This window comes from Phascolarctos cinereus, unplaced genomic scaffold, assembly GCF_003287225.1.
Source record: "Phascolarctos cinereus isolate Bilbo 61053 unplaced genomic scaffold, phaCin_HiC Scaffold_3;HRSCAF=262, whole genome shotgun sequence".
In the NCBI taxonomy this organism is placed as follows: domain Eukaryota; kingdom Metazoa; phylum Chordata; class Mammalia; order Diprotodontia; family Phascolarctidae; genus Phascolarctos; species Phascolarctos cinereus.
The window spans coordinates 80118998-80142576 of NW_027555736.1; the positions used below are offsets into that span (position 1 = coordinate 80118998).

The 23579-nt window shown below is 39.5% G+C and overlaps 1 protein-coding gene across 10 annotated transcripts in view; it reads left to right on the forward strand.

The window, feature by feature from the left end:
* The window catches only part of CPEB3 (cytoplasmic polyadenylation element binding protein 3), a 232576-nt gene that overhangs the window by 22178 nt on the left and 186819 nt on the right, over nt 1-23579 (forward strand). For 7 of the 10 annotated variants that reach the window (XM_078150993.1, XM_078150994.1, XM_020964193.2 and 4 more), the window contains exon 1: nt 21585-22854. In XM_078150993.1, coding sequence (XP_078007119.1) covers nt 21649-22854 — 1206 coding nt within the window. In that variant the 5' untranslated portion in view covers nt 21585-21648. The other 3 variants (XM_020964192.2, XM_020964191.2, XM_020964190.2) reach the window with 3 other exon arrangements.

A 23579-nucleotide genomic window follows, 5' to 3' on the forward strand; every position in this document is an offset into this window, starting at 1 on the left:
GGTAGACAGCCTTTTCAAGGATGGAGGAGAGATGTGAAATGATAGCTAGAGGGGACAAAAGGGTCAAAGGAGGTTTTTTTGAGGATGGGGGAGGCACAGACATGCTTATAGGAAGTGATAAGGAGAGATTAAAGATAAATGAGAGAATGGGAAGGATAGAGGGAACAATCTTCTGGAGAAGACAGAGTAGAGTAACATCACTTGTATGTATAAAGAAATTTTCCTTGGCGAGGAGAAGGGCCACCTTATTATGTGAAACGGTGAAGGAGGACACAGTGTCGGAAAGCATCTAGGTGTGGTGAGAAGAGAAGGGGGGCAAAGGGGAGCTCTCAGCAAATGGCCTTAATTTTTTAAGTAAAATGAGGTAAGATTCTCAGCTGAGAGAATGTGGGTAGGGAAGCCATGGGATGCTTCAGAAGGGATAGAAAGGTTTGGAAGAGCCACTGTGGTGAGATAGTTAATTAAGGATTAAGGAGGTGTAAAAGGCTTGATTGCCTTTCAGCAATGAGTACTCAGTTGAGGTTATGCAACATAAATTTGTAGCAGACCCAATTAGCATGGTTTCATGATTTTTTTCCTAATTTTATTCAGCAGCATGTGTGTAAGAGCAAAGACAGCAGATGGCTCAGTGCTCCAAGGCTTAGGTTTGACAGGTCAAAATCAGCAATATAACAAGAGGGCAAGAACCTCAGGAGAAGAGGCCCTTGTAGAGCTGAGGCCAATATGGAGAAAGGAGGAGGGTGTAGTTCATGCAAGGGAAGAAGTGAGAAAGAGAAAAAAGAAAGAAGTGAGGGGTTGAGGAAATGAACATCATGATATGGAAGAAGAATAGGATTTGGGAGTGAAGGCAGGGGATAGTAGGATTAATCCAAGACTGAAGCTTTGCAGGACAAGATCTATGATAGGTAAGGGACATAGGAGGACAATGTAGAGCTGAACTGGTTCATGAAGGGGTAAGATTGCTCAAGGGAGAAGAGTATATCCAGTGCAGGCCTGATAGCTGCAAAAACAAACAAGCAAACAAACTGAAAGATGGAGGGATTGATGTCACCACGAGTTTTCACAGATAATAGGATGCTATAGAGAAAACATGCTCAACTTCTCCAGATGGATATATTGGAAAGTAAGCTAGATATGTAGGATTTGAAGATATTTACCTAGTGTTAACAAAGCTCTGATTTCTTGTCTTCCATTTTTATTAAACTATTTTATGTTCTGTAGGAGATTTAGGAAGAAATATTTTAATTTTTCTTTCCCCCTTTCTTTTCTAATTTGTGTTTAATCTTATTTTCTGCGTTTGTTTCTGAATCCTTTATGTTTTATTATGTAGCCAGTTTTTGTGAAGGTAACTTGCAAAGGTGAGAAATATGTGTGCTCTTTATGATTCCCATTTAGTAGTCATGAGACATCTAGGATATCTAACTTTTCTAAAATTCTATTTAATTTTTTAAACTTCTTTCTTATTTATCATTTTATTACCTAAGTGTCACTTCCCTCCTTTTGTTTCAGAGATTCTACCAAACTCTGGTTTTCTCAATAGTGATGTTTGAAAATCCTCTATTCTATTAAAGTTCCATTTCCCCCCATAGAGTTAAACTGTATTTTGCAGGATAAAGTGTTCATAATTGCAAGTGTTTTTCTTTTACCTATTTGTCATACTCTAAGATTTTTCTTTCTTTTACAGTAGTTGCAACTAAGCCTTAAGTCCTCTTGATTGTGGTTCCACGATAATTGGGATCACTCTTCCTGGCTGATTGCAATATTTTTTTTCCTTAGAGCTAAAAACTTTGACTTTTGTGTATGATATTTATGTGTGTGTTCAATTTGGGAATTTTCTCAAAGTTAACTGGTGGATTCTTTCTATTTTCACTCTACTCTGTGGCCTAAGACTTCTGGGGCAGTTTTCCTTAGCCTTGCCTTTTCTCTTCCTTTTCCTCTTTACTCTTCCTTTTCCCTTTCCCTTTTTCTTTCCCTTTCTGAGACTTCCTATCTTGCCTAGCCTAGAAGTGCAGCAGCCACTTATAGGCGCAGCCTCACTCCTAATTGGCACAGAAGCTTTTATTTGCTCCATTTTCAACCTGCTGTACTGTTCACCATTCTTTAAGCAGTCTAGTGGACTCCTGGCCTTGGGGGCTCAAGGAAGTGGTGCCAGACTCAGTGTGGAAATCCAATCAGCTTTGGCCAGTTAGTTTTTGAAACCATATTTGAACTAAGGTCTTCCTGATTCCAGGCCCAGCATTCTATTTATTGTATTACTAGCTGTCTTCATTCTATTAATTTTATCATTAATTTCTTTGTAGATTGTCTGAGGTTTTTATATAAATCATCATTAACAATTAGATATAGTTTTCTCTTATCTTTGATTATGTTTATGCCTTTAATTTATTTATCTTGTCTTATTACAGGATATTATTTCTAGTACTATCTCAAATAATAGTGGAGACAAGTGGGATATTGTTGTTTTATTCTTAATTACTAGTATTTTCCTATTATATATGATAGTAGCTTTGAATGTTTGTTGGAATAGGGAAGAATATTAGCTTTGATTGGAATTGGAAAATAGAGTACAAATTGGATTTACCATACTTCCAAAGGAGTCTGTGAAACAAAATAATTTAAAATTTCTGTATTAAGGAGTCATCTGTAGCACCAAGAGGTTATATGACTTGTCTGGGGTTATACAGCCATGTGGATAAGTAGCAGGATTTGAACCTGTCTTCTTGGCTCTGAGGCCAGCTTTGTATCCACTATACCATGCTGTCTCTTAGCTATATATGCTTTATCATATTAAAAATGTTTTTCTATGCCTACAGTTTGTAGATTTTTTAATAGTATAAATGAGTTGCATTTTCATCTGAAGTTTTTTTCTATATCTATTGATATGTATTTTTGATGTTTTTGTTTTTAATATGATTATGTTCATTGTTTTCTTAAAGTTGAATCATCTTCCTATCTTCAGTTAAAATCCAACTTGATCACAGTCAATACCTTTTTTTAATAGATTCCTACAGTCTTTTTTAATCAGTATTTAAATTTTAAAAAAATGGATTATCATTAGTGAGATTAGTCTTTAGCTGTTTCTTTGCTTTATCCTTCTCTATTTTAGGACCATGTCTCATAAAAGAAGTTTAGTAGTGTGTTTCCTTTCTTAATTCATGTAGTATAGATATTATACTCATTCATATAGTATAGATATTATCTCTTAATTCTTTTTTTTTTAACTTTTAGGCAATTGGGGCTAAGTGACTTGCCCAGGGTCACACAGCTAGTAAGTGTCAGGTGTTTGGTCTGAGCTCGAATTTGAACTCAAGTCCTCCTGACTTCAGGGCTGGTGCTCTATGCACTGCGCCACCTAGCTGCCCCTTCTCTTAATTCTTAATTCATATAATACAGATATACTATATGTCCAAAACCAAATTGTGGCTGGAAGAATTGCCAGCAAGTAGATTGCAGCCATGACTCTCTCTCTCTCTCCCTCCATATGTGTGTGTATGTGTGTATATATGTATGTATACATACAAACATATATATATGTATATATATATATAAGTATATATAATTATACTTAGTTCTCATATGTTTTATGGCATTTTTGCCTTTCTTTGTATCCCTAGGACTTAGCACACTTCTTGACACATAAGCACTCAATAAATGCTTGTTGTCCAACTGATATGAAACACGGACAAGGCATTTGGGGAAGAAATAGTTTGGAGAAGAATGGCACGTGATTAAATACTTTAAAACATTGAAGGAGGGCAGGGTGGCGTCGTGTATGTAGACTTAATTTTGGAGTAAAGGAGTTGAAACCTTGCCTGTCACTGGCTCTGTGACAATGGCAAGCCACTTCACTTCTCAGCATCCCAGGCAACTCTCCATGCTATGCAGTTGGATGGAGAGCCCATAGAGCTGGTCTGTCAATACACAGAACTCAGACAGTATGGGTAGACTTAGAATTGACCAGGAAGAGGGTGGACTGGCTTACTGTGGATAAATGATCCAGAACTTGAATGGCTTAAGCTTCAGCCTGAAACAAGTCAGCCTGTTCTCCTCCTGTTCAATTCATTGCTTAGCTACAGTGTTTGTGTAAGTTATATGTACTGATGGCCAGCCTTTATGGGTTGTCCATACAGCCATTTCATAATTTGGACAAAATAAGCATTCTTTATGCACTTGGGGGTTTTTTGTTTGTTTACCGTGTGGATAGTTAGGCCAAACTTTTAAGTGATTATGTATCTCATTTAGGAAGCTCTTCAATATTTCAGGCCTTGATGCAATCAGCCACAGTATCATCTGCAAATGGGGCATTTGGAAGACCTAATCCTTTATAGGGAAACCCTCTCTCATCTGGACTTTGTACTGGATGCCCTACATGATGATGTCACCCTTTTGGCAAATATATGTCTCTCTGTTTTATGATCAATCTGATATTAATAATCAGAGGATTGCCAGACAGATTTATGTAACACAGGGGCAGCTAGGTGGTACAGGGGATAGAGCACCAGCCCTGAAGTCAGGAGGACCTGAGTTCAAATTTGACCTCAGACCAAACCCTTGACACTTACTAGTTGTGTGACCCTGGGCAAGTCACTTAGCCCCCATTGCCTAAAAGACAAACAAAAATTTATGTAACACCTCAGGGATGGTAATATTAGAGTACAATGTTGTGGCTTCACTCTTATTAATGGAGAAAATACTTTGTAAAAACCTTGACAGATATTTTAATTTTTTTTCTGTTGGCCTCTTTCCTGTTTCATCCTTAAGTGTTCCTTGAATGCTCTGGCTTAATTGGATCTAATGTCAGGCTTTCTAAACTCATTTTTTTCCCATTACCTGTTGTCCTTTTATTAGGTGATATTGCTCTTGATCTTTTATTTTCCTCTTCACAATTTTACAAATGAATTTACATTGTAGACTGATGTTGCCCTTAGATGCCCTGTCTGCTTGGCAAAGAGATTGTGTTGGATTAGATGATTTTTAGACTCTTTTGGCCTCCCAGTTGTGGCAATTGCTTTTCAACAGTTATATTTCTATAATTAATGATGAATATTCATTTTAATATCAGTTCTTTTATCCCTTTCCCATTTTCTTACATCAATAGTTTGTTTGAATAGGCCAAGTAAAAGTAATTTTATTATATGTCATATCTTCTTTTTGTTTTTGTTATTCTAATTTGGTGTTAATTTTGACCTTTGTTCTAACAAGTTTATGGTTTTAATGTAAAAATCAGATGATTTAGAAGTGACTCCTGCAGAGGAACCAGTTTTTCCTGCCTAGGGTATGGTCAATTTCATTTTATATGTCGTCAAATACCTTCTTACTATTTTTATGAAAAAAAGTTATTGTAATATGCATGCAGGTTTTTGTATAGTTCATGAGCCTTTGGCCTCTTTTGTTTCTAGATGTTGAGCCATGATTTCTAACATATTTTTCACAGTTTTGCCCTGTGCCCAGCTATGAATTGAAGTCATGAAATATTGAAAATTTTTCATACAATTTCTCTACATTTCCAGGCTCTGCAACTTTTTTTTATATGAGGCAATTGGGGTTAAGTGACTTGCCCAGAGTCACACAGCTAGTGAGTGTTATGTGTCCGAGGACAGATTTGAACTCAGGTCCTCCTGACTTCAGGACCAGTACTCTATCCACTATGCCACCTAGCTCCACTCTGCAACTGACTTTGGCATATAAGCTTCATTGACTATCATGGTGGTCTTTTTACATATGCTCAGAGTAGTACCATGTGACAACAGTTGTCCATGAAATGAATGTTTCTTACTGACTTTAAACATGAGAATAAAACCCATAGTTTCCAACTGTTATGTTTCTGTACAACTTCCTTCCATTTAGCTGCAGCTTATTTGTATCTTTTGATTTCATTTATAGTGAGAATGTCTATGTTAATATGATTCGATTTTTCCAGTGCTATATCAAGTACTGTTCCAGAATTATGACTCATTGATCATTGGACAAGGAACTCATATTTAGAGTACCAGCAGTTATGTTGATGTTTATAGACAGTCTGAAAACTGCATGATGCTTACGACTTCTCTGCTCTCTTTGTGATGCTATCACTACAGAAGGATAAAGGCCTGAGGGCCATTTTTTATTTTTATTTGTTTCATATGTTGCCATGACCAAATAATTCATCACTTACGGTCTGGTTCAGTGGTGTTGTTGAGCCTCTCATGTTTAATAACTTAGCAAAATAGGTCAATGAGAAAATCAGTAAGCTCGAAGTAAGTTCACTACGTGCCCAGGCACTGTGCTAAATGTTGGAGATATAAAGCAAAATAAAAGTTCTTGGTCTTTGGAAAGCAAACAGCATAATCTGTTGCTGGGACCAGCACTCAAAACTTTTAAAGCATGGTAGCTCCCATTAAATTTTATGCCTGCTGGCATAGCTTCGAGAACCCAGTGTCACTTTCATGCAGTAACAAAGCATTAGAGTAGTATTTTTGTGGAGGAATATAAAAAGGATTTTTTCCAACCTATATTGGGGGAAAAAAGGAAAGGTTCCAAGAAAGGATAAGGCTACTCCTTGGAATTGGTGGAATAGTGCTACTAGATGATAGTGAGAAGGCAGAACTATTCAAATCTTATTCTTCTTCTGTTTTCTCTGATAAGGAGAATGATCTTTGAACTGGAAAGGAAAGAGCAAAAATGGCTAATAGGGAATTGAAATCTAAGGTAAATAAGGCAGTAATGAGACTAGTTAGCTGCCTTTTTAAAACCAGACTCAGATGAACTACATACCAGGGTAATGAATTAGGAGACATAATTTCTGAGCTATTAAAAATTCACTTAAAATTTTAGAAGAAAGAGAGAAGCACCATAGCACTGGAAGGCAAATTGTCTGATTAGAGAAAAGGAAGATAAAGGAGTCTTGAAAGGATTATTAGATTTAGAGCTGGAAGAAACCTTTAACCATTGAACTTGAATTCCACTCTTGGTAGAATTCTAGAAAAAAAAATGAAAACAGAAATCCAGCCCCAAATGGGTCATATCAGATCAGTATTATTTCCTTTTTAAATAGTATTACTAGACTGGTAGGGCAAAGAATACTATAGTTGTAGTTTACTTTGATTTCAGCAAAGCATTTGATAAAGTCTCTTGTGCCATGCTTGTGGATAAGATAGAGAAAAGTAAACTAGATGATAGCACATGGTTAGGTGGATTTGTCATTGATTGCATGACTAGCTCCAAAGAGTAGTCATTAATGGTTCCATGTCATCTTGGAGAGTGATTTCTACTTGAATATCCCAAAGATCTTTCCTTAGCCCTATGTTGTTTGGCGTTTTTATCACTGACCTAAATCAAGGCATAGCTGGCATTATTATTAGATTTAGATTTATGACTTATTTGATTTTACATATGACACAAAGCTGGGATGAATAACACATTAGATAAGAGTCATGCATCAAAAATTTCTTGGTGGTCTAGAATGTTGAGTTGAAACTAATAAGATGAAATTTTATGGGAATAAATGTAAAGTCTTATATCAAAAATAAACTTTATAAATACAAGATGGGAGAATTATAGTTAGAAACCAGTTGATCTGGTGTTCTGTGATGGTTGCTGTTGAATTCCTTGTCATTAAATCCAGTGTTCATTTTTCTTTGCTCTTCTTTCTTGACAGTTGCAGTCTTTTACCTTCCTTCTTGCTATTTCTTCCACTGGCTTCCACAAAACAGCATTCTTAAGGTTCTCATCCTAGTTCTCTGATTATTCCTTCTCTGTCTCTGAGTAATCTCATCAGCTCCTATGTATTCAACTATCTTCTATGCAGATGACTCCCATATTTACCTAACTTGCCTTCCTCTCTCTCCAAGAGCCCCAGTCTCACATATTCCACTATGTGCTAGACCAGGGGTGGAGGACCTGCGGCCTTGAGACCACATGTGGCCTTCTAGGTCCTTGAGTGTGGCCTTTTGACAGCGTTCAGGTTTTACAGAACAAATCTTTTTATTAAGGGGATTTGTTCTGTGAAGTTTGGATTCAGTTAAAGGGCCACACTTGAGGACCTAGAGGGCTACATGTGGCTTCCAGGCCCCTGTTGCCCCACACTTGTCAGCTGGACATTTCCTCTTGGATGTCTAATAGGCCTCAAATGGAACATTCTAAAATGGAACTCCAATGACTACCTTTCTTCCTAAACTTTCACTTCCTAACTTCCTTATTTCTGTTGAGGAACCACTCTTCTTTCAGTCACTCAGATCTGTAGCCTAATAATCTTTGACCCTTTACATTCACTGCCATAGTTAATAAGTTGCCAAGTGTCATTAATTCCATTTCTCAACATCTCTCCTATAAATTCTCTTCACTTTTACCACAACCCACGCCCTTATCATCCTTTACTTAGACCATTGCAATAGCCTATTAACTGGTTTTCCAATCCACCTTCCATACAGCTGCCAAACTGATATTATCATAGGACAGGTTTAAGTATATCATTAAGTAAGAAGCTCCACTGGTTTTTGTTTGCCCTTAAGATATACTACAAACTTATCTCTCTAGTATTTTAAAACCTTCACAACTTGGCTCCAGCCTAGCTTTCCAGGTTGATTACATTATTTCCCTAATATAATTACTCTGATCATGTAATTCTTTTCCTAAAAAAATAAAATAAAATAATCACAACTTTTTGTAATTCCCCATACTCCATTCTTGATCATGGCATTCAAAGCCATCTATATTTTGTCTCAAATCTACATTTTCAGCTATAGTTTACATTTTTAAAATTCATATATTCTATATGCCAGCCAAATTGGACTATTCTCTGTTCCCTTTTTTCATTCTGCCTTTCCTTACTCTCATGGCATTCACTTGGAAATGCTTTGAATTGTCTCCTCCCATTTCCCTCTGTTAAAGTCCCTCCTTTCCTAAAAGGTCCAACCCAGTTTACTCCAGGAAGTCTTTCCTGACTCCTTCCACTAAGGGAGGATTTTCACACCTCAAATTTCTAACAGCACCACCTGGATGTCTCTTTTGTCTGTCAGTCATAGTTGCGCATCTTGGTGTACACATCTTGGTCCTTATTAGATTGTAAGATCTTTAAAGAATACAGTTTATGGTGCATGTCCCTTTTTATCATCACAATCTGGCAAATGACAAATGAGGCAAAAAGTTTTAAGTTTATTTTGAGTGCTTGAAAATACAATAGATGCCCAAAGGCTATAAAAATGTGCATACCCTTTGACCCAGCAATACCACTTCTAGGGCTGTATGTCAGAGGTCATAAAAATGGGAAAAGGACCCACATGTACAAAAATATTTATAGCAGCTCTTTCTGTGATGGCAAATAATTGGAAATTGAGGGGATGCCCATCAATTGGGGAATGGCTGAACAAGTTGTGGTATGTGAATGTAATGGAATACTATTGTGCTATAAGAAATGATGAACAGGCTGACTTCAGAAAAACCTGGAAAGACTTGTATGAACTGATGCTGAGTGAAGTGAACAGAATCAGGAGAACTTTGTACACAGTAACGGCTACATTGTGCAATGACTGACTTTGATAGACTTAGCTCTTCTCAGCAATGCAAGGATCTAAGATGTCTCCAAAAGTCTCGTGATGGAAAATGCTATCCACATCCAGAGAAAGAAATATGGAGTTTGAATGCAGATCGAAGAATACTATTTGCTTTTTTTTTTCTCTACTGTTTTGTTTCCTCTTTCTTGTAGTTCCTCCTATTGGTTCTAACTCTTCCTTACAACATGACTAATATGAAAATATGTTTAATAGGAATGTATATGTAAAGCCTATATCAGATTTCATGCCATCTTGGAGTGAGAAGCAGGGAGGGAGGGGGAGAAAAATTTAAAGCTCAAAAGCTTATGGAAGTGATTGTTGAAAGCTAAAAATAAACTAATAATAATAATAATAAAAGAAAATACAATAGCCATTCTATCTATTATCAACTAGGCAGGAAGACCTTCATAACAATTACAGGTAGCCAAAAGTGGAATGAGCTTCCTTGAGAGGTGGGAGGTTCCCCCTACTTGGGGATACTTAAGAAGAAGGTGGATGACCATTTGTTGGGCATGTTACAGTGGGAATTCGAAGCAACGATAGCAGCAGCCTTCGAAATCTTAAAATATGAAAAATAGCAAAGTTATGTGCATGTAGCTAACAGCCAAACTAGGCACAGTGAACAGATTAATGTAGCTATATTACATGCTTAATATCAGCAGAAAAGCATATACTTATAACAAGGAAATAGTAATAAAACATAAACATACTTAAATATATAGTAATTAACAATACCTTGACGAATGAATATAATTCATAGGATCATAGTTTTAGAGCTAGAAGGGACATTGGAGGCCATTGAGTACAACCCTCTTATTTTATAGATGAGGCCTATGAAACAGAGAGTGGGTAAATGACTTGTCCAGACTTACATGTATTCTATGGGTAATCATGAGGGTTATCATGTGGCCATTTATCCAGTAGCCTTTTACCCAGTTTCTCATGGGCCATTATAAGTTAGCCTGGTCACAGCTAGTAAATAAAAATATATCAATGCAGAGATTTTAAAAGTATTCTGCTCAAGAAAATGTTATCTTTGGCTGGCACCAGAAAGTCTAGAATACTACATTATCACCCTCTAGTGACAAGCAATGTTGCCTTCTTGTTTGAGGCTGGATTCAAATTCAGGCCTTTCTCATTCTTTTATTTTCTTATTATTCACCATTTCCTTAATTTGTACAAAAACGGAATGATCATACCCTGGGTGAGGAGAAAAAAAACCAAACAAATGGTGGTTTAGGGTTTAAACAAATTCTTTTTTCCTGAAGCATCTGATTTGAAGGTTTGGAGCTAGTAGTGTAAGCCCCAGCATCTTTGGGTTTGGTGACCTTCAGGTGAGTGGATGCAGCAGGCTTGGGGTCAGTAGGCTTAGCAGTCTTGGAATTCCTGGGCTTGGGAGCCTGGGATTCAGACTTGGTGGCCTTGAGATCCAATTTGGTAAGCTTGGCTTCAGACGTGGCTGCCTTGGAATTGGACTCAGTGGCCTTAGGATTAGACTTTGTGACCTTCATGTCAGACTTGGTGGTCTTGGGATCAATGGATTTGGCAGTTGTGGGATCAGTAGGCTTCATGATCCTGGGGCCTGGGCATTTGATGCTGACCCTAGGGCCTGGGAGCCTGGTGGCTCTCTTGGGGCTGGTGTGCTGGGCATGGACCTTGGGCACCTTGGTCTGGAAGACATTGGCCTGGAGTCCTTGGTGCTCAGGGCCTTGATGGCCTCATCTTGAGTCTTGATGGCTTTGGCGTTGTCCATCTCCATCGCCTTCAGTCCCTTTGTGTTGTATTTCTTGGAAAAGTGCATGTTTCTCAGAAACTTGGTGTCAACCCCTTTCAGAGGGGTCTCTGTGACCTAGGTTTCTTGATGCCATTTCTGTGCTGTTTTCATGGTTGGTTGTTTATAGTATGATTCTTAGACTTAGCTATATTTACACTACACTCCATGGACCAGAAGAAGCTAAAAGCAAGAGAAATAAAAAGCCGTTCTCTTAAGTCCAGTGCTCTATCGACTGCCCAGCTTAGCTACCTCTAAGTTTGTGGAAGGTATGAATTCTAGAGGCATACATGAAGATTATCACATGGCTCCCTGTGTAGACATTTGGGCCATCATAAGTTAGTCTGGTCCCTGATTGGATAGTCCTAGTTCTTCTGTGACCTACTGACTTCTGTACTTCTATAGTTGTACTAGTTGAAGGAATGGGCTGATCATAATACTCATTAGAATTATAGTCCTGCATTCCTGAATCTAATCTTAGACCAGAACCAAAGACAGTCCCAGCTGCCCTGCAATATTGTTATGTGCTGTGGGGAGTACCCGTACCTTAGGAGGATGCTTAGCTCCAATACGGGATAAAAAAGTTGTTGCTTCTGGATTCAATCCTTTTCCATTATTTGAACTAGTTGTTGATGTACAGTACATATAATCTTCATTTAAAATGTCTGGTTCTGAGCAGAACACCTGGGTCTGGCAATTTTTGTATGACAGGCAAGCTATCTCTTCTGATCACTGAAGCAAGTGTCCATTACTATCTGCTTGCTCATCAGGGAGTTCAATGAACTCATTTATTGGCAAGGAATAATTTCAGGAGCTTGTCTTTACAGGGTCCCTACCTAAGTCTTGCTATAACTAGGTATGAGGTAGTTTTCTATTGATCTATTAATTTGCATGTCCCATGATCACTAAGATTTCTCAGCAAAACTCTGTCACATAGGCAATAAGGATTTTTTTTTAAAAAGGTGAGAAAAAAGCCCAGTAAAACTAACCAATATGTTGGAAAAATTTGATATTTGTACTCTTCCACACCTGTAGACCCCTACCTCTGCAAAAAAAAAATAAATGGAGAGAGTTGTCTTCTTATACCTCTTCTTTGAGACCAACTTCTTTATACTTTTATAGCCTTTAGTTGTGATTATTTTGTCGTTGCCCTAAATGATAGTCCTAAAGCACAAGTCTGACTATGTTACTACTTTGCTCAAAAAGCTCCAGTGGCCTCCAATTGCCTCTAGGATCAAATGCAAACATTTCTCTTTGGCAGTTAAAGCTCTTTACCAGTCTGGATCCAGCCTGCCTTTCCAGGCTTCGGTGTTATACTCCTGCCTACAATGTACTCTGTGTGCCAGGCAGCCTGGCCTGTTTGTTGTCCCTTACACAGGTTATCCCCGATGCCTGGAATGCCTTCCATTCTTCTTCCTGCTTCTTAGAATCCCCAGTTTCTGGCAGAGTTGAGCTTAAAGGTGAAAGTCTTTCCCCATCCCCTAGCTGCTAAGACCTTCACTGCTAAATTTCTGGATCTATTTTGTGTATGTTTTGTTTCCAGTTATCTCCACATATGTGTTATTTACCCTGATCAAATGTAAGGTCATTGAGGGCAGGAACAGTTTCATTTTTCTCACCGTATGCCCAGTGCCTTCACACGATGAGTACTTGTGGGTCATATGCTTATGCTATGGGTCTATCGGGAAGTAATTAGGATAAGGGGAGACGGTAAGGCAGTGATAGAAAAAACAAATTTTAATTGCTTCTAGATCACTTCAGCAGGAGCAGGGAGATTAGACCCTGACTTCTGGAAGGAGTAATGGCATTATCAAATCATTGCTTTAGGGCTTGGAAGGAACCTTAGAGACCATCTAATCTAATTCCTTCATTTTATGGATGAAGCCTAGAGAGGTTAAATGATTGCCCAAGGTCACACAGGTAGTAGGTAGCTAAGGTATTTTTCCCCCAGGTAGGTTTTATAGTTTTATAAAGCCTCTTTCAAACTAGTGACATTACCTTTGAATTTCAGTGACAGCAGTCCCATTTAGTAGACCACATACCAGTGGAAGAAATCATAAATATCATTTTCTAAAACCAAGTAGAATGGCTTTTTACCATAAGCAAATTACATTTCTTTTAAAATACGTAAAATAGAAATTTCCCTAATTAGGTTTAGCCTTTCTCTTAATTAACCTAGAGGATTTTTATTGTAGAGACACTGATGCTCTTGGAAACTGCTGTTTCCTGCATTACATGTATTGCATTGCATTCCATGGGATCATAGATACAGAGCTAGAAGCAATCTCAGGAATATCTAGACCAGTCCCCTGCCTCACGCTGAAACAAATGAAAAGTCCAATATATTGAATCAGTATCGTAAAGACATAGGGACAGCTAGGTGGCACCATAGTGCACTGAGTCTGGAGACAGGAAAACTCATCTTCCCGAGTTCAAATCTGGCCTCAGACACGTACTAGTTCTGTGACCCTGAGGAAGTCACTTAACTCTGTTTTCCTCAGTTTTCTGATCTGTAAAATGAGTTGGAAAAGGAAGTGGCAAAACACTCCAGTATCTCTCCCAAATTGGGTTACAAAGAGTTGGACACGAATGAAAAAAAATGACACAAAACCAACAATAACATAAAGATGTGCAAAACGACACCTTACTGATGGGGAACCAGAACTATTTAGAACATAGCCCAGTGGTGCCTGGTGGCATTCCTCAGCTTTCAGGGTTTCCCCCTGGAACATGTTTGAAAGGGTAACTATGCCTCCAGTGTTGTGGAGACACTGATGCCTTCTAGTGATGTCTTCATGATCCTTGCACCTGAGCCTGCTTCCCCCTGACCCCCACCACCATGGTGTCACAGCCTCAGGTGAGCGTGGTTTGGCTGGATCCACTGTTCTGCAGGAAGTTGCTCTGTAGCAAGCCCTGACTAACAGAGACTAGTCAATTGTATGGTGCTTACTTCCATGCTATCACTGTGCCCATCTTGGCTCTGCAGACATCTTTGGTGCTCTTTTCCTTAAGAGAAGAACAAGCACTGCCATGCTTTTTAAGTTGAAAGCTTACAGGCTTTTTCTTGATACAGCTTTTAGAAAGGATAGAAACCCTTGCCTGGCACCAGCAAAACAAACAAATGAAAACCTTTCAGATTTCCCTGTCTTGTTGCCTTCAGTCTAGGCTGCAAATCCTTTCATCTCCCCAGGAGGAGATTTCCAGTTCTAGGTGCCAAACTTTTTGAAACAAATACAAGGATCATCCCAGCTAGCTAATATCGTCAGGGTTGACCTTTTCTTTAGATCCTACTTCCTGATCAATCAATCAACAAACATTTATTAAATACCTGCCAGGAGCTAGCAAATGTTAGAAGCTGGGGGCTACAAAGACCAGAGTGAAATAGGGCCTGCCCTCCAGGAGTTTATATTTTAAGGGGAGAAGACATGCATATATACAAAATCCATGCAAAGCAGAAGATAATCCTGATCAAGAAAGGCCCTATGTAGAAGAAGCCTCTCAAATAGTCTTGAAGGAAAAATTCTATTTTAAATGGTAGACATGAGGAGTAAGCCCATTCCCGTCATGGGAGACAGTGAGCTCGAAGACATGGAGACAGGATGTAGAGTGTCATCTGTGAGGAACAATGAGATTGTCAGCTTGGCTGGATCTTAGTATGTGGAGGGGTGTAATGTAGAGTAAGTCTAGAAAGGTAGGTTGGAGCTTGATTCCAAACCTAATACGGGTGGTCATCAGCACCACAGTCATGTGAAATTGATTCAGATTTAAAAGGAGTTTTAATGATCGGTGGCTGGCTGAAGTTTGATAGGAGCCTCCTCAGTATGATGGAGGCTGCTGCTCTTTTTACCTCTTGAGGCCAATTTCAGCTATGATAATATTTTAATGCAGAATATAATATTATAATATAATCAATGGCACCATTTTTGGTAGAATCTTAGTTGTCTAAAGCAAGACTGTTCATTACATTAATATGATCAAATGACAACATATGTAAAGTGCTTTGTAAACCTTAAGTGCTATTACTATTGTCAGTATGGCTATTATTTTATAAGCTATAAATATGAAGTTTATAGAGGATTTTATCAACAAATAAATGTATGTGTTAATTTTTTTTTATCATATGTTAAGGTTTCTTTGTGTTATAGAGATTATAATGGCCTTAATTTTATTTGAGCAAAATGTGAGTTGAAATATGTGAGGATGTGACTTCTAGGTTGTTGTAAAGTAGGATTTTGCTACATAAAGTTGGAGACTACTGCATTAGAATATAAATGCACAAGTGAAGTACAAAATACTATGAGATCAGGTGAGAGAGACCATTTTCAGTTGAGTGAATCAGGGAAAGTTTAATAGAAGTAAGTGTTGCTTGAATTGGGCTTGAAGGACAGGTAAGATGTCAGTAAGCAAAACATTGGTGGTAGGGAGGGCCATTCCAGCATGGGGAACAACATATGAGTAACTGCTCAAGAGTAGAAAAGCACAGGATGTTTTTTAGTGCTTGGCAACTAGTTGGTTTTGGTTATAATGTAGAGGAAATGAAGGGGTGGAAACTGAAATAAGACTAGAGCAAGGTGGATTGGAGCCAAATTGTAGAGGGCCTTGAATGTCAGCCCAAGACATCAGACTTTTATTTGGTAAATAGAGGGATTCTATTTCAGACCTACTGGCATGACCTGAATTATGTTCAGTATATTGTGTTTAATAAGAAAAGGAATTGTTTAATATAGCTTAGAAAGTTTTTCATTTTTTAAGTTAATATTTTTTTTTTGTTGTTCAAAGAGAAAAGCTTTAGTTAATTTGGAAAATTCCCCTCTGTGGAAAAACTTTTGCCCTGGCAATGCAGGATAAATAGGGTGTTACTATCAATCTTTCAGTTGCTTATTTGAAAAATTGTTTGAACTTCTTTGTTTCCCCAGGACAGCTCCTTTGGTGAATAGGGAGGAACAGTGAGGAAAGGTAGATTTTTCATGGTGTTATTTCCTTGACAAATCATGTTAGTATAGTATGCTTTTTGAATATTTTATCTTTCTCAGGGTAGAGGTAAAATAATGACAACTCCCCCATACGTACACATACACAGTGTTTGAGCCATCTCAATTTGGGGCAGCTAGGTGGCACAGTGGGTAGAACACCAGCCCTGGAGTTAGGAGGACCTGAGTTCAAATGTGCCCTCAGGCACATAACACTCCCTAGCTGTGTGATCCTGGACAAGTCACTTAATCCCAATTGCCTCACAAAAAAAAAGAGTCATCACAATTCCTCAAACACTTGTGTTATGACATCTTAATTATCTTGATTATCTGTCATTACATCATGCCTGACTCTTTGTGACCCCGTAGACCACGCTGGAGTGGTTTGCCATTCCTTCTCCATTGGATTAAGGCAAACAGAGGTTAAGTGATTTACCCAGGGTCACACTGCTAGTTACATGTCTGAGGTAATATTTGAATTCAGGTCTTCCTGACACCAGGTCCAGTGCTCTATCCACTGAGCCATCTAACTGCCTCCTTCATTATAAATTAGCAAACATTTATTGAGACCTGATATGTAGGAGGCACTATGCTGAGCAGTGGGGGTACAAAGAGGAAGACATCAACCCTGATCTCATGGACCTTACCATCAAGGAGACACAATATACACATTTACCTTTAGACACACATAACACAAGATAGCATCGGAAGAATGTCAAAGGAGTGGCACAGTCAGTAGATGCAAGAGTTCAAAGACGTAAGGGACCACCAAATGCCAGAGCAGTTTTGAGAGATTTTATGAAGGAATAGAGATTTGACCTAGAAACCTGGAAGGACAAATAGGACTTTGGTAAATATACTGAGATCAGAATATTTAATAGACCAGTTTGGCTGGAAAAGAGGACATTGATAGGCATGGTAGGAGATAAGACTGGAAAGGGAGGTTGGGGTCAGATTAGTAGGACCAAGGACAAGAACAGCAAACATTAGTGGGACGAGATGCCCAGAAGCTCACTGGTTCTTTTGTAGAAGCTTTTGAGCCCTCCTGCACAATGTTTGTTCAAAATGGCCATTAAAAAAAAAAACCTTCCAGTTTTGTTTCTTCGGTGAATACGACAAAAACTACTAGGAATGTTTTAAGTTGGTGGTTTATGGAAATGCTACAGTAGGAATTGGGAAAGAAAGGAAAATATAAAGTTATGGTAATTAAAGCTGACACACGATTTTAAACTCCAAATTTTGTCAGTGTTGTCATCAACTGTTATATACCGATCCCCCTCCCCCAACTGGCATTGTACCAAAACCCACAGGAAATAATAAATATCCTGCTGCTGCTTTTGTAAGCTGTGGTTTTAACCATTGTTCTTAGAACCCCAATGGACAATAGTATGCCATAGTGCATGAATGCAATATTTTAAGGCTCTACAATTTTGCTTGCTAAACCAGAAAGCTAAGCTATGGGGGTGCATTTGACAGCCTGACATGGTGGATGAAGGGACTGGTCCTAGAATCATGGAGATTTGTGGTCTGAATCTTGCCTCAGATACTTACTAGCTCTGTGACTCTGGGCAAGTTATCCAATCTCTCAGCCTCAGTTTCCTCATCTGTAAAATGGAGGTAATAAACTAACCTAACAGAACTGATAAGAGCATAAAATAATCTGCATATAAAGCACTTGGCAAACCTCTAACAAAATTTGGAATAAATATGACACTATAGACCTGTGTCACCTTGGGCAAGTTGCTAGATTAAACTTTCTGGGCCTCAGTTTCCTCATTTGTAAAATAAGAAGGTTGGACTAGATGGCTTCTGAGGGTTTTTTGAACTCTAATTGGATTCTTTGATCTTTTGAGTGATATTTAGTAAAACACTAAATAAACTAACTTGTTATTTTACATTTCATCTGATATCCTGGGATCTTGTTAAACACTGATATTCTGAATTTGATTTGGATTATTACTGTATTAAGGTAAGAGAAGCTTTCGGTTTTTTCAACTGTGAATTGAGATATCAAGTCGATTCACTTAATAAGCATTTATTAAGTACCTAGTATGGGTCAGGCAGTACAATTTTGTAAAGTAACAATTTTGGCTTGATTTCCATTATAGGTTTAAAGAAATCATGGTAAATATATGCCTGAGAATTTTTTGTGGACACAGATTTAACTGAAAAATGTGTGACAGTATTTACCATGATTTCTACAATTATACTCAATTCATTTAAAGATAGGGTTTCTTTGAGAAGTGAAGCCATACTTACTATCACTTTATTTTATTTTATTTTTTATCCAGAGTTCTTTATATAATCTTGTCATAGCAATGTACCCATGTCTGTTCAGTCATTATCGTTTCGATTCCATTTAAGGTGGCTCTCCTGGGTTTGTTTTTGTTTTTGTTTTTTTTAATTCTAGGTGCGACTGTCAGAGATCCTTTTAGCTTTCCTTCCTAAATTAACCTAACAAATCAGTTCTCTTCCTTCCCTCTATCCCCAATTCATTTCCACAGCTAATGATTTAGGCTGCCTGTTAACGCAATCAGGGTACAACTGTTTTCTTCTTGAACGTTATGACTCTGGCTTGGTGAACTCTCCTCCTTTCTTGCCAACGTGCGGGGCCGGCAAGGCGCTGGCCAGAGACTCCAGTCCCCACAGTTCCTCGGGTGCGCATGCCCTCTAGTCTTCCAGTTGTCAAAGTGCTTTTGCCGGAGCAGTCAGATAATCAACCCGAAAGAAGGAAAATAAATACTGTACACTTTAATTTTTATCGATCCCTAAAAGCTGGACACTCAAAGGTAACTGCTAAATGAGAATTCGGGGATTGAGCCTGTCGTTTACTGCATGCAAAAACAGACAGTGTTGTTAGGGTGGTGGGGGATGGTGTAAGATATCTCCAGGACTTCGCTGTAAAAATAAGCCCCCAAATACTCGCACTAACGGTAACTGAGAGACATCGGGTAATAGTATTGTAAATGCTATCTTAATTCAGTGTCAGCCTCTTGTCCTGACAGGTAATTTTTAGTAAAGGCATGTCTTGACCTTGACAATAGTGCTGAATTTACGCTAACAGTGAAATGTATACCTTTAAGCAATAGTGAGAAAAGAAATACGTAATGCTGGCACTCCACCTTCTCCTGATCATCAATAACAATTGATTTTTAGGTTGTTTGTTTTTTGCTTTGGGTGGAGTATGATACAGTCCCTCTTCCCCTTAGAATATTTTATTTAAATTCACTGTTAAAAAATAGAACACACAATGGACATTTAAGGAGGACAAGAAGCAAAATGATATTAAAAATACAATGGAATGAATCCACAGTATCATCCATGATAATGTGGTTATCATAATAAAAATTCTAGCTCCCTGGAAGCTACTCAGATTCTTGAGTCTTCAGGTTTACTGCAGCATTACCCAAAAAAGTGTGTAAAGGTCTTTTTCCATGACCATCTCTTGGGCAGCAGCAGTGATGTACACATCTAAATCTTTTGTGTTCTTTCTTAGAAACTTTCCCATTTTATCATACTTAAAATGATTGTTTTTAGGCCAAGATGGAAGAAAATGCGATTATTTGTGTGTTTAATTGATAATAGAGGCAAATCTGTCAAATGAGGTGTGGGGGAAGAATGGGCAACAAAAGACGGGGGGTGTCAAGTTTTTCCCTCCACATTTTGTGTGTATGAAACTCACCTAGAAAAAGAACCCTAGATTAAGTCATTTAAAGGATATTCTTAAAAATAGAATAGTGCATCTCTTTTAACCTTTCTATCTCATCTGTTTACAATTAAGGTAATAGTTTCTCAGTTTTTCATCCTATTTCTCCTGTTAAACCATGATGTTGTCCCAAGTCAAATATTTAGTATATGTAAATACCTTGGTTCTGAGAAAGCTGCTTCTACCATCACTGGCAGAAGTATAACAATAGCAGCCCAAAAGTATATAGTGCTGTGAGGTGGATGGAATAAAATAATTAAAATAGCTATATTAAATATGTCAATAACCTTGTTCTAATTATACTGAATCATCATCTAAATAGTTATGTGTTTGGCCTTATACACTTGCAAATTCCCCAAATATTTGATAGGATCTTGGCATAATGTAAAATTCACAGGCATACATTTAAAAATACTTAGACTATCTATATTAACAATACCGGTTGACACAGAAGCTGGGGGGTAGTGTATCTGAAATCCACATGTTTAGAGTGATGGCATTTTTTATCCTTAAGCATTCAAGAAATATTTTAAAGGTAAATAAATAATGTATTTCTTTTGTGTGAAATGGAAAATACCACAATATCCATATGGGACAAAGGGAAGCTCTTTTGGCAAAAGTAGTATCATCACGATGTACAGGCATAAAGGACTTTGTGCATTTCTATTTTTAATTCTTTTTTGTTGTTGTTGTTGAATTATCGTTGGGACTACTAGCATCCCAGTCTTTCCATTGTAAATACCAGTTGTATGATAATTTATTCTGCATTTGATAGTGCCAGTTTAAGGACTCAAAACTTGCCCTGATTGTCTGGCTAAATCTCAAAGGAATTAAAATTGAGTCCACTGATCTCACAGCCTTACTCTAATTTTTGACCTCAAATCCGACTGGAACCATTGTTCTGCTCTGCAAAGAGCTTCAAAGATAGACACTGAAAACTGAAATAACTCATTAAAAAGAATGTCTTGGGTTGTAATTAACAGTATTGACAAAATTAACAGGAATATATGTATGTGTAATATATATATATATATATACACACATATATACATATATATGTATATATTCCTCAGAGTAATGAAGGACAAACAAATTGCATATTAGCTAATGTTAGTCATCCCACCCCCCCTTAAAAATGACTGCTTTTAAGGTCCCTAACAAAATGGAGTAGGCTGCAGTACTGAAGACCAGAGAATGATTGTGCAGCTGAGGCTTCTTTCACCAAATGCAAAGATTTTTTTCCCCCTCGTGGTTCTTTGCAGTTAAATGAAACAATTACAAAAGCAAGAAGGTAGTTTACTAATCAAGGATGAGACTCCTGTTCCTTTAAAGTGCTCAAGCAGGGGAAGGGGGGGGGAAGGAGTGTAGTGACTGGTGTCTTTTTAACCTTGCTGAAGGACGCAGCAGTATTTATTGACGTATGCAAATAACTGGGGGAGGGTGGTGCTTGGAAAAAACAGGAACAAGAATCAGTTTCTCATTGCAGGGTGAGCGCACTGAGTTCCGGTGAAGGGAAAAGAGACGTGGCGAAATTGCTGTATATCTCTGTCCTATAAGCACATCTCTCACTAACACTGAAAGGAGACAAGACACCAGAAAGGGTGAAGCTGCTAAAACCATATTTTTAGAGCTCTAGCGTGACCCCCCGCCTTGCCAGACTGGGGCTTCTAAATGGGAGATTACGGATTTGCATTGCAATTGGCTAGTGGCAGTGGCACTGGATTTTCGCAAGTGAAATACCCCACCGCTTCTGCGAGTGGCATTGATGATCCCTTTAATAATAACACGCCTCTCTTTTTTCCCGTTTCAGCTGCGCAAACCATGCAGGATGATTTACTGATGGACAAAAGCAAAACCCAGACTCAGCAGCGGCAGCAGCAGCAGCAGCAGCAGCAACAGCAGCAGCAGCAGCAGCAGCAGCAGGAGTCAAACGCAGCGGAAGCCTCTTCCACGCCCCTCTCCTCAGAGACCCCCAAGCCGGAGGACAGCAGCCCAGTGACGAGTCTCAATCCAACAGCAGCGGCGGCGACTTCTTCGACGGCCCCCAACAGCAAGGAGAAGATGCAGATGGAATCTCCGCTCCTGCCCGGCTTGAGTTTCCACCAGCCCCCGCAGCAGGAGCCTGCCGCGGCGCCGGGCACGTCCTTGTCCCCTTCCTTCGGGAGCACCTGGTCGACGGGCACCACGAACGCCGTGGAGGACAGTTTTTTCCAAGGGATCACCCCCGTCAATGGGACCATGCTTTTTCAGAATTTCCCTCACCACGTCAACCCGGTCTTCGGAGGCACCTTCTCCCCGCAGATCGGCCTAGCGCAGGCTCAGCACCACCAACAGCAGCAGCCGCCGCCGCCGCCTCCACCGCCTGCCCCGCAGCCGCCGCCGCCGCCGCAACAGCAGCCGCAGCCCCCGCCGCCCCAGCCCCAGCCGCCGCCGCCCGCACAGCCGCAGCAGGCGCAGCAGGCGCAGCAGCAGCAGCAGCGCAGGTCGCCGGTGAGCCCCAACCAGGCGACCTACACCCAAAGAAACGCCGCGGCGTACAGCCATCAGCCCATCATGACCAGCAAGCCGTCCTCTGCCTCGGCCTCCTCATCCTCCTCCAGCTGGAACAATCACCAGAACGCCGCCTGGAGCACCCCTTCCAATCCCTGGGGCGGGCTGCAAGCCGGCAGGGACCCTCGCCGGGCTGTTGGCGTAGGGGTCGGAGTCGGGGTCGGCGTGCCATCTCCGCTTAATCCCATCTCCCCGCTCAAAAAACCCTTCTCCAGCAATGTGATTGCGCCTCCGAAGTTCCCCCGGGCGGCTCCTCTCACCTCCAAATCCTGGATGGAGGATAACGCTTTTCGGACCGATAATGGTAACAATCTGTTGCCATTTCAGGTAATAACTCCAAATACACCTGCGCACACCTTCCCCCTTCTCTCCCCCTCCCCATTTCTCGAGTGCTGTTGCTTCCTTGCTGGGCTTTGTGTTCTGCATCCCTGTCCCACGTAACCTGCTACATGTCATGGTCCCCTTTCCTTGCCCGTGGCCCTCGTTTACATTGTCTTGTCCTCATGTGAAAACCATTCCGGTAGTTTAAGGAATTACATAAACCTATCGTACATCTCTGTGCGAGGACACTCGAGTGTGATTCTCCTACGCTACTACCCTCTCCCTCTTAAGCTCTTGTTCGTTGTGGATTTGGATGTTATGTCTTTGAGGGAAGTCAAGCTTTCTGAAAAAGTGAATCACAAGATTGCTAGACTATCCCGAGGTTAAGCGGCGTGGAATTCCTGTCATTTTAACTAGGGACACATTTCAGTTCTTCAATCAGGGATGCCAGTGCAGGCTCAAAGCTGTCCATTCCCAGTCCTTACTGCCTTCACTATTGAAGAGGCTCCCAACCATTGGGAGATGTCCTTTTAAGATAGTTGCATATGCTCAATTAAACTAACGTGAACACATGTGTTTGTGTCTAGGTATGATACTGGAATCATTAATAGCAATCAGCTTATCTCTCCTGTGGAGAAAATTGGGAGTGTAAGATTCTAAATAAACACCGGAGCAGTACGGAGGAGATGAAGTGGAAATTCTAGGGAGGCAACCACCCTCTATTATATAAA